Raw genomic sequence first — 10,829 nt, 5'->3', positions numbered from 1 at the left:
CCCCCCACTCTCTAGCCCTGCCCTCCCCTCTCTAGCCCTGCCCCCCACTCTCTAGCCCTGCCCTCCCCTCTCTAGCCCTGCTCCCCACTCTCTAACCCTACCCCCCACTCTCTAACCCTGCCCTCCTCTCTCGCATCAGCCCAGGGCGTCAGTTTGCTGTAGCTCTTTGGTGGTTTCCAGTGTTGGGACAGTCCTTTAGACCACGTCGGGTGCACGTTTGTTCCACAGCAGCATGTACTTGGAAGCCATCCCCCAGGCCCCCACGGGTCGGCGCTGGGCGCCCCGAGTGCTGCCCCTTCCTCCCGCCTGCCCCGCCTGGCTTTGGAAGCAGGCGGAAGGAGAAGGGCGGTGGAGAAGGCACATGGGGCGGGAGTGGGGCCGTGAAAGATGGGGGCAGTGCGTGAGTGACAGCAGGTCCCACGAGTGTGTGCTGCACCTCGGGGCCAGGTCAGCCATTGGCACCCCCGTGCTGTGGCCTGCAGGGCGCCCCGGAGTGAGGGAGCAGCTGCAGATAAGACATGTGGTGGGGGGTACAGCAGGGGCCCTCCCAGCACAGTCTCCCACCCTGAGGCAGGCGGACTGTCACTGTATCAAGGACCCCAGAACTAAGATGATGCTAGGTGGTTGCAGGAGCCAGGGTGACTCGGCGGTGATAGCACGGTCAGCAGTTCAAATCCACCAGCCCTCCCCTCCCAGGCGGCTTTCCACTCCCTTGCAGTCTCGCGCCTATGGGCGCTCCGCCCTCAGATGTGTCCCTGCTCGGCAGGCCATTGACATGGTGGAGCTGCATCTCCCTTGGGTGATGGGCTGGCTGAAGCAAAAGGCGTTTGGGCCCATGAAGGGGCAGACACCACAGCGAGAACAGAGGTTCCCCAGCCCACAGCCTCCCTTGGTCGTTCCCCGGGACTTGGGGTGCAGTGCAGAAGTCCACGATGGCTTCCGATTGTAGCCGAGGAAACATGCTCCCGGCAAATGGAAACCTTCTTATGAGTGTTGTTGGGCGCGCGGCTTCCCGGTCAGTTGGAGAGGACTTTACACCCCAACTCATTCTTCCGTTTCCCCAAACTCAGTTTCCCCGTGACCCAGCGGCAGGCTTTCCTGTGGGGAAAGTCATTGAGGCAGAGGAAGGCGGAAAGGCTAAGGTGAGCACCCTGGACTGGAAAGCCTGCAGTCTGACTTCTACTTCTCTCTCCCTCCCTCCTCCGACAGATCCCTCGGCTCCCACACCGCCCCCTCCTGTGGCCAAAGCCCCCAGTGTGATGGACACCTTGAACCAGCAGATGAAGCCCGGCCAGCCGGGGGTCCCACCAAGCAAATCTACGCCCCCGCCCCTGCCGCCCCAGCCGCCCAGCCGCCTGCCGCAGAGGAGGCCCACTCTTGGGTAACCTGCCCCCTTCCCGCCCTGACGGCTGGGCCCCCAGCCTTCCACTGAGCCTCTGTGTGGATCACAGAGAATCTCCTGTGACCGCCAAGGCCAAGAGTTACATAGCAAACTCATCCGGGTTCATGGGTCACGAAAGTAACCCACCAAGGGGGTTAAACATTGCTTCCATGTGTGCATCTTACACCTACAATGTGAGCTCCCTGTCAGTGAATGCAGCATGGGGCTCGCACATCCTTAAGACTGGGTCACACAGGCCTGTTCTGTTTTGTGAACCCACGGGGCCTTCGGCAGCATGAAGGTTCTCTTCCCGACAAACAGACACCCTCCCTCCCAAGCACTGTGTTGTTCGCGGCTATTGAGTTGGTTCCGACCCATAGCGAGTGACCCTGCGCACCGCGCGGAGCAGACACTGCCCAGCCCTCATGCCTGAGCGCAGTGTTGCAGCCGCTGGGTCCACCCGTCTCCTGGAGGGCCTCCTCCTCCGCCGCCGCCGCCCTTCCCCTTGACCACACACAGCCAGCAAGAGTCCTCGGACTCAGCCAGGCTTCGCCACGGGTCCAGATCCTGCCCTTTATCGCAAAGGATGACGACCTCTGCTTCCATCAGGTCCGCGTGGTGGGAATGGTGTGTAGAAGCCAAGATCCGCGGGGTGGGCTTGCTCACTGCTAGTGGAGTGCCGCTGCGTCACAACCACCAGCTGCTCCTTGGTAAAAGATGAGGCTTTCTAATCCTGTCGTGGCTTCTAGTCTTGGAAACCTACCAAGGCCGTTCTACTCTGGCCGACCCGATGGCGGTGAGTTGGTTTAGAATCTGAGGGACAAATCGAGACTCCCTGGTGGTGCGGAGGTGAAGCGCTCGCCTGCGTCACTGCACGGTGAAGACCTACGAGCTCCTGCTGTGAAAATTACAGCCTTGGAAACCCGATGGCGACGCTGGACTCCATCTGGAAGGGTCCACGAGGCCACCACCACCGGACAGCAGCCCCCCCACAGAGTTGACTGACACGGACACGCTGCGCCTGCTGGGGACCGGCTCTTCCCGTCCGGAGTGCGGCACCGTCTGTCTGGAGCCTGAGCGGAGGGGACACAGAGGCTGTGGGTGGTCCAGCACCGGGGGTGACACTTGGCAGCTGGGGGCAGTGCCCTTTTCTCTCCACATGTGTAGCCGCTGGGACTGATGATTACACCTCCATGTGCGTGACGTCTCCAAACGGCCTAGGCTTGCTCACATCACACCTTCCAGGGTGCCTGAGCCCAGATTCCTCGCGGACGGCAAGGGGGGAGAGGGCAGGCGGGGGCAGTGGCACGATGCGGTCCGGATGACGGGCAGGAGTCGTTCACTGCCAGGGGCACTGAGATTTTTTGGGGGGTGGGGGGGGGCTGAGATTTTTGGTTTGTTTCTGAAAATGAGGCAGTGTGCCTGGTAAATGAGGGGCACCTGTCGCCTGGCGTCTGCAGATAGGGCTGCACCACAGGCTCCATCAACCATCAGCGTCTCGGGGTCTAAGAGACAGAAGTTCTCGGAGATCAGTGCTTTCAGTGCCCCTCATCTGAAAACGTAGACAAGAAACTCCTCCTATGGCCACCGCTCAGTCAGAGCCGTGGGCAGATTCGCTTGTTCCCTGCCTGCCCTCAGTGGACCCTGTGTGTAGTCATCAGCCTGCCTTCCGTGCCGCCTTCCGGTTACCATGTCTGCGCCATGAGGACGTGCAGCGCCTGCCGATGAAGACCCGCGACCGCTGACGGGAGCCTCACACACGGAAAACCACAGTCCTCATCCGGGCCCACAGACGACAGTGAGGACGGAGAAGATGGGCACTGCCCTGGATTTGATTTTTCTTGGACGGACCACCAGGCTGCTAGCAGCAGCGGTCCAGAGCCCAGAGGAGGCGCTGCCCTGGGTGAATCTACTGCACAAGGTCTCTCCAAGTGTGAACGATCAAATGTCACTCTGGGGACTAAGGTACAGCTGGCACAGCCCCCTGGTGTTCCTGTTTGCCTCGCGTGCATGTGAGAGTGAGGCAGACTGCAGTAGAACGGATGCATTCCCCTGGGGGTGTGGAAAGTAGCCCGGACTTCCAGTCTGGAGAGTAGGACAGCCAGAATGCTCCTTAGAAGGGAAGATGGTGAGGCTTTGTCTCGCGCACGAGGGGCACACTGAGAGGCGAGGACACTGTGCTTGGTCAAGGAGAAGGTCAGTGCAAAGTTGACATCCTCTGAGATGGGATTAACTCCAGCCTGCAACAATGGGCTCAAATAGACCACTTGCGAGGGTCACACAAAACTAGACTGTGCTTCATTCAATGGTAATCGTGAGTAGGCGCCCACCTGGTGGCACCTAATAGGAACACCTTCTCGTCTTGGGAACCAACTCCCCTTTCTTATGTTCCTGCAGGCTGCAGAGGGGAGAGGCTTGGCGGCCATGCCTGGCGTGGCAGGTGTGGGGCCTGGCAGAGCCTTCAGGGCCTGAGGTCAAGTTGTAGCCCCCGCCCTTGTACACATGAAGAGACCAAGGCCCTGCATGAGGACTGGACTAATAGATAGGAGGCAGAGCCCACGACTAGCCTTGAGCTTCTAGCCCCACACCCAGATGATGGGATTCCAGTCTGTCGTCCCAGTCCCAGGAGACTTCAGCAAGAGCCCTGGCCTTAGGGCCAGGAACCTCAGAGCTAGCACTCCTCCCTGGACTTCTCGCCCCCTCTTTTTCTAAAATTGAGAGATAGTTGAAGTCGTACGACTAAGCTTGGTTGACACATAACCTGGCTTGGATACCCAAAACCAACCCCCTGCCATGGAGGGCGTACCAGATCATAGGGTCGACCTGCTCATGGATTTCCAAGACCTGTGACTCTTTACAGTGGGAGTAGAAAGCCTCATACCACCACAACCACCACCACCACGGAGCGGCTGGTGGTTTTGAACTGTTGATCTTGTGGTTAGCAGCCCAACGTGTAACCGCTGTGCTACCAGAGCTCCTGACGGGGAGACGGCGGGTCCCTTATAAAAGGGCCAGTGGAGGGGCAGGTTGCGTGCCTTTTAGGTTTCGGTATCACTAAATGTATTTTTTCCTCCTTGTAGGGCTGACAAAGTGACCCCACTCATCAGCAAAGGCCAGCCAAGAGGACCTGGTAATTATTTAACTTAAACTGGACTTTAGTTTTGCTTAGTCTGTCGGGGTAAAGTGGGTGACATTTCCAGCCAAGGGGCCAGTGTGTGTCCGGTCCGGGCCCAGCCATGTCCCATGCAGCAGAGGCCCTGGTTCTCCCTCCTGCAGCCCCTTGTCCCTTCATCTGACGTGGACACTTCAGATCCCACTCTGACACTTGCTGCACCTCTAAAAGCTGTTTAAGGGGGTTAATTGGCTTTGAAGGGGCCTTTCTCTCAACCGATCAAAATTCTCTGAAAATGTGCCTCAGTCTCGGCACCTGGTGCTTGTGTTGCTTAGGGCTCATAGTATGATGGGTGGGACCGATGGTGAAGTCCTAAAACTGTGGGTCTCTCTGAACAGAAGCTGTGGGTCTGCTGTCCAGCACCTTGGCCGTGCAGCCACCAGCACCCATGCCCCGGAAGTCACAGATAGTAAGTGGAAACAGACCTTGACAAGACCCTCCTTCTCTCCATGCCCCAGGCATGGGCGCGGGCTCACTCCATGGGCTCCGAGCTCGGAGCAGGTCACCCCCTGACCGCCGGGAAGGGCTGCTGCTTGGGGGCAGAATTGCTTGGATCTGGGCAGGCCCATCATTCTGCTCCTGTGCCAGGGGCCACATGTCCTAACTCCAGAGGGGCAAAGTGCAAGCTTGGGTGGGCGTGCATGCGCGCACGTGCGCACACACACTACCACCACCACTAAACATGCACATACACATACACTCTCTAACACCATCAACACACGTGCACGCGTGTGCTGCTCCATATTCCCATTGTTCTGAGTAGCTCTGCTGTGATTCTTCCTGGTTTTCTGACCTGACCGCTTCCCTTCTCCCAGGAGTTTCTCCTGAGCCCTGATGTGCTGCAGCCCTGCTCCCGTGGGCTTTACAGGCCTGTGTCCAGGGCCCGTGGCTCTGCCTCTAAAACTGCCCCGAGCCGCTGCCCAGGGATATGCACAGTCTTGCCCTCAGCCGGTGTTGATAAGTGGATTACTGCAGACATAGTGAGGTTACAGTTTAATACACTGCTTGTTTGCCCTTTCGACTCCTTTTTAACTAGTTTTCATTTTCACTATTTACTGCTCCTCTTGAGGTGACATCTGGCTGTGTTGTTTGTCATTGGGTTTTTGTATGATTGTCTTTACATGAAAGCCAGGATAGGTATGCCATTGGGGTCCATGTACGTCAGTTATGTCAGTGAAGTGGTTAAATGCATGACGTCTTGACTTCTCTCCTCTGATGCAGACAAAGGCAAAGCCCAAACGGGTCAAAGCCCTTTATAACTGTGTGGCCGACAACCCCGATGAGCTGACCTTCTCCGAGGGTGACATGATCATTGTGGACGGCGAGGAAGACCAGGAGTGGTGGGTGAGTCCTGGGCAGACACCCTCCCCTGGGCCTGAAAGCTGCTCCCAGTTCTCTCAGGGCCACCTCCTGTACTGCCGCTTCCCATGCAATGGGCTCATCCCCGGCTGATTGCGACTCCTCCTGAATTGCTGGGCTCGAAGGGCGTGGAGTATAGAAAGGCTGAGCTCACAGCTGAATCCCCGGTCTCAATCTAAGACACCCAGGGCCTTGCCAGGCGTCCTGGGTCAGAGCTGGAGTAGAAGGAGCACGGGTTTCAAACCCAGGCTGTGCAGCCTTGGTAAGTTGTGCTTCTCCGTAAGCCGTAACTGCATCATACAGCACTGCTGTAACAGGAAGTACCAATAAAAGGCCGCTACCATGAGGATAAAGCAACCAAATCAAACTCAAGGCCATTGTCAGTTATGACTTTAGGGCGACCCCGTAGAACAGGGTAGAATTGCCCCCGTGGGTTTCCAGTAGAAAGCCTCATCTTTGTATCGCTCATCCAACGAGCGGCTAGTGGTTTCAAACTGCTAACCTTGCAGCTAGTGATTCAATGCATAACCCAGTATGCCACCAGGATGCCTCTCAAGATGAGGGTAGAATTAACACCCTTGAAAGTATACACACACTCTCTCTCCCTCTCTCTATATATGTATGTGTGTGTGTGTGTATATATGTATGTTACGTATACAAGTTTTATAGGTAGGTAGGCAGACAGGCAGGTAAAGAATAGATGGGTGAGTCTATAAAGAAATCATTTCAACCCTGCCCACCATCCTGCCTCATGTAGTGCTTTTACTTGCCTAAGTGTTTTACATTGTTGAGCTCATACTCAACTATATAATTCACCCAGAGTTAAGTAGATAGATTTACTGAAAACTTCCACAGATGCTAAAAGGTCCAAGCCACACCACAGCCACTTGCTGTGACTATACAGTTCACTCTTCCAATACTGCATTGTCTTATAATTTCAACTCAGAAAAGGCAGAAGGGGCATGGTGGCAATGTTAGCTGCCTGCCTGCCTCCCCTGAGGGGCCAGCAGGGCTCAGTGGAGCTTGATGAGCAAGGTCCTAATCCATTGGAGTGCTCCCCCTATTGCAGGCACCCCGAGTTTGAAAAGTGAGTTAAAAAAAACAAACCAAAAAACTGATGTTTTACCCAAAGTATTCTCAGAATAGACCTTTTTGAGTGTGTGTGTGTGTTATTAACCAAGTGCTATAATACTTTTTGAAGATTCAGACTTTTGATAGCCATCATTTGTTCCTTTCAGATTGGCCATATTGACGGAGATCCGAGTCGCAAAGGGGCATTTCCTGTATCGTTTGTGCACTTTATCGCAGACTAAATCGCTACTGAACAATGGTTCCTTCAGCCGTTGCTGATGTTCCTGTCACACTGGTGGTACCCCCCCTTGCCAGACCGGCCTCACGAACTGTATTGTACCTTAGCGCACTGCGCTCTACTGCCACTCTTTTGCTCTCAACCGTCAAAGGCGATTTTTAATGTAGAAATGAATTGGTTTTATAATCTGGGGTTCTCATGAGACATTGCTAAACTCTTTTTAGGAATAACTCGCTCTCCTGGAAGGTGAACTGGATCAAGACCTTGACTCGACTTTAGTAGCTAACCCTAACCACGTGTAAGGTGAAGGGCAGTGAAAACCCATCCCTCCTGCTCCCTTTCCCTTGTTTCTGAAGTCGGTGGCCCTGAGGGCAGCCGTTAGTGTAGGAAGCCAGTCACCCAGCCTCGGCCAGCCTTCCAAGGGAGAATGCCAGCAGTTCACCTGGAAGGTCCCGTCTTCCTTTGAAGCCTCCCAGTGTTTGCTTACAGCCACCGTGGACACGTCCACATTCATGCTGTACTTTGCAGCTCTCTCCGTGGGCTTGCAGCCTTCATCATATTCTGCATGTGTAGAGCCTGGTGTTATGTGCAACTAAACTGTCGCAAACTGCCGGTGGTTTCCTCACACGCAGGAGTAGCAGTCCGCTCAGTGCCAGCAGGACGTCGGGACAGAAACACATGTTCTGCATTTGGTTGCAGATGAAGGATGAGATTGGAAACACAGCTCTTTAGACTAGTTATGTGCTTCAGCTATCTTGGACTTGGCTCTTGAACGTCTGGTGGCACTGAAAGCAGCTGCAGAGTGCAGTGGTGCGGCCCTGCTTGTGAGCGCATCCGCATCACTGTTGCCTGTTGCTTGCACCCCAGCCTCCCTCCTAGCACACGAGAATGTGTACTCAGCCTAGTGTCTTGTACGAATCTAGCAACGGGAATGGTCGTCACACTGTCTTGAAACTTAACCTCCATTTGTTCAAGAGCATCAAAAATCTGTGTAGGCTCCCAGTAATACCGTTGATATTCTTAAATATCCCAATTTTAGTTAGAAGTCCATACTATCATACTTAAGCTACTGGGGGAAATTAGGTTGTATATGATTAAATTAAAAAATCAGCTTGACTGTCATACCTCTCTCACAGTCGTTGTGAGCCTGAGATTCAGCAGGAATTCTGGGAATCTTGACACTTTGGGGAAAAGGACGCGTGATGCCACTTGGGTTTGGACCAGAAATCAAGGAAGCCGTTTAGGATCAGCTGGGAAAGCGAGGCAGCCGTGGTGTGACTGCCTTTGTTAGGATGGTGCCTTTGACCGAAGCAGCCTGTCTTCTCCACGCTAGACTCCGATAGGGGGAGACTTTTTCGTTTTTTAAATTGTATTGAGTATTTTGTTGCTGTTATGAGACACAAACTGGAATGCTTCATGTGTATGGCATTTGTGCCCTTTGCCTTTCAGAGTTCCGGGTAAAATGTGTTAGATTTGCAATTAAGTTTTGTTTTGTTTTAAAGCACTACATGTTTTCACTAATCGTTAATTTCCATAGTTTTGATCCTTTCGTTTCACTCAGATTTAACGGTCACCATGCATTTTGCACAGTGCACTTCATGTGCATCATCAGTCCTCCAGCAGCGTATCTGCTGATCAGCTTTTGGCCACCAAAAGGAATTCAATTGGTTTATGTCAACATTGGAATTAGAGTCCCACGCTAATCTATCAGGGTCACTGGTACATGAATATCTAGGAAGTATTTTTTCAATCCATAATTTGGTGGTGCTATTGTGCAGTAATTAATATTATTCTTGCCAGAAGAGAAATTATGTATTAACTTCCCTGCTAATATCCTTTCCTAGGTATTTGCTGTTTGCAGATTAAAAACAACAGAAAAACATTGTAGATATCTATTTATATTTAAAGTTTACGTTTCATGGACTTGAGCTGCAGGATTCTGGCATTTTGCATGCCATTTCCATCAGATCTGATGTCAAAGGGACAGGGGCTCAGCAGTGCACTGCAGACCCACAGGCCCTCTGTTACTGTCGCGGGTAGATGGCGCAGCTGCAGCATGGAATGCTATTTGAGATGTATGATACTCAGTCCATTCACTTGATTATTTTGGTCTAGTTGCAACGCAACTGTATATATTGTACAACCTAAATCAATTTCTTATTTTCATTATCCTTAATGCAGTGATTTATAATTAGAGCATGTTTAATACGCTTACTCTCCTTGTTAACTAGTCATTTGACTAGAAAAAAATAAACACCTTTAAATGGGCGTGGCTCTAATTGTTCTGTTTTGTCAGAGGTTCTGCCCTCAGCTGTGCTAACTCAGAGGTCCGAGGCACAGACCCCGGCTGCTCCACGGGGGAGGCAGAGTAATCTGCGTTTCCAGAGATGGACTCAGAACCCTGCCTCACCGTGGCCGTCGCACGTGGCGCTTCCTCGTCCCGTGGGATCGCGCTGAGCCAGCATCAGCTCAGTGGCCAACAGCAGCATGTCAGACATGAGCTATTTGAACTGCGAGTTACTTGTAGCATGAATGGTGATCTTTGAACGTTCTTTTAACTCTGGGCTAGAAATCGTGGTTTCTGACCCCACTCCTTTAAAGCATGTACTTTGCGTGTCACTGTTCAAAAGTAGCATAGCATGACCCTGGGTCCCCAGCCCAGACATCCTGACTGACTATAGCTCCATGCACAAACTAAGTGTTCAACTCCTGGCAGAAGGGGGTCAGTTCACATCTACCCAGAGATGTCTTAGAAGGCAGGCCGACCGGCCTGGTGATCTTACACTGATTGTCACCGCCTCCAGTGCTCTGTGGAGCAGTTCAGTTCTGCACACCTGAGCGGCCAAGAGTTGCCGTGTTACGGCAACTCACAGTAACAGGCCCCCACCTCAGGGACGGAGCTCCGTGGGCAGGCAGGCGGCTGCACCACACGGCGCGTGGACCTCCCTCACAGACCCTCGGGCTTACCACCTGCTCCATGGGCTTGTGTGACAGTCACGTGGCAAGCTGATTTGTATATAAACACAAGTGAGGTTTCCCTTTTAACCTGAGAAAAGTAACTTCACTGAGAATCGGCACGCTGTGTTTAATAAGACACTCATACTTTAATATATATATATATAAATCAAGATCCTATACTGTGCACTTTTCTTTTAAAAAACCGAGACCAAGGGTTCACTTCCCATTTCCACAAGAGTTCAACCTTGCAGACTGAAAATAGAGCTTATTAGAAGCACATGGACTTTCAAAGGACGCTGGCTTCCACTTGCTTGCAGAACTCAGGACTTCTCTGATGTTAGGACAGAGTCAAAAGCGGAGGATAAAACTCTGCAGATGGCTTGTGCTTGTTCCTGCATGGTGTGAAAACCGGCAGTGAGGGCGGCGCTCACACGTCTCCCTGAATTAATCTGACAGGAGGGCCAGCATAGCTCTCCCGTCCCCTACACACCCAACAGTTTTGGAAGGCCCCACCACTCATGCCTGGCTAGCAGAAGACACACCACAGGGTCAGCCAGCCCACTTAGTAGTGCAGAAAGTGAGAGGAACAATACATTTTTTTTCAAAACGGAGGGGTCTGCTGGCCCCTGGAGGGACATGCCACCCCCCCC

The 10,829-nt window shown here is 53.1% G+C and overlaps 2 protein-coding genes across 9 annotated transcripts in view; one reads left to right on the top strand and one right to left on the bottom strand.

The window, feature by feature from the left end:
- ASAP2 (ArfGAP with SH3 domain, ankyrin repeat and PH domain 2) overlaps nt 1–9,489 on the top strand; it is a 141,907-nt gene extending 132,418 nt beyond the window's left edge. For all 5 annotated transcript variants that reach the window (XM_045286633.1, XM_045286631.1, XM_045286632.1 and 2 more), the window contains 5 exons: nt 1,210–1,381; nt 4,462–4,511; nt 4,892–4,962; nt 5,775–5,897; nt 7,151–9,489. In XM_045286633.1, the coding sequence (XP_045142568.1) occupies nt 1,210–1,381; nt 4,462–4,511; nt 4,892–4,962; nt 5,775–5,897; nt 7,151–7,225 (491 nt within the window). In that variant the 3' untranslated portion in view covers nt 7,226–9,489. The remainder of the gene's footprint in view (nt 1–1,209; nt 1,382–4,461; nt 4,512–4,891; nt 4,963–5,774; nt 5,898–7,150) is intronic.
- An 812-nt stretch (nt 9,490–10,301) lies between these two features.
- ITGB1BP1 (integrin subunit beta 1 binding protein 1) overlaps nt 10,302–10,829 on the bottom strand; it is a 13,951-nt gene continuing 13,423 nt past the window's right edge. For all 4 annotated transcript variants that reach the window (XM_045286672.1, XM_004696016.3, XM_045286671.1 and 1 more), the window contains one exon: nt 10,302–10,571. In XM_045286672.1, coding sequence (XP_045142607.1) covers nt 10,500–10,571 — 72 coding nt within the window. In that variant the 3' untranslated portion in view covers nt 10,302–10,499. The remainder of the gene's footprint in view (nt 10,572–10,829) is intronic.

Source organism: Echinops telfairi, unplaced genomic scaffold (genome assembly GCF_000313985.2).
Source record: "Echinops telfairi isolate 266 unplaced genomic scaffold, ASM31398v2 ScPeMD7_9;HRSCAF=40, whole genome shotgun sequence".
Lineage (NCBI taxonomy): Eukaryota > Metazoa > Chordata > Mammalia > Afrosoricida > Tenrecidae > Echinops > Echinops telfairi.
Note: the sequence above shows the minus strand (reverse complement) of the source record. Positions and strands in the feature narration are given on the sequence as shown.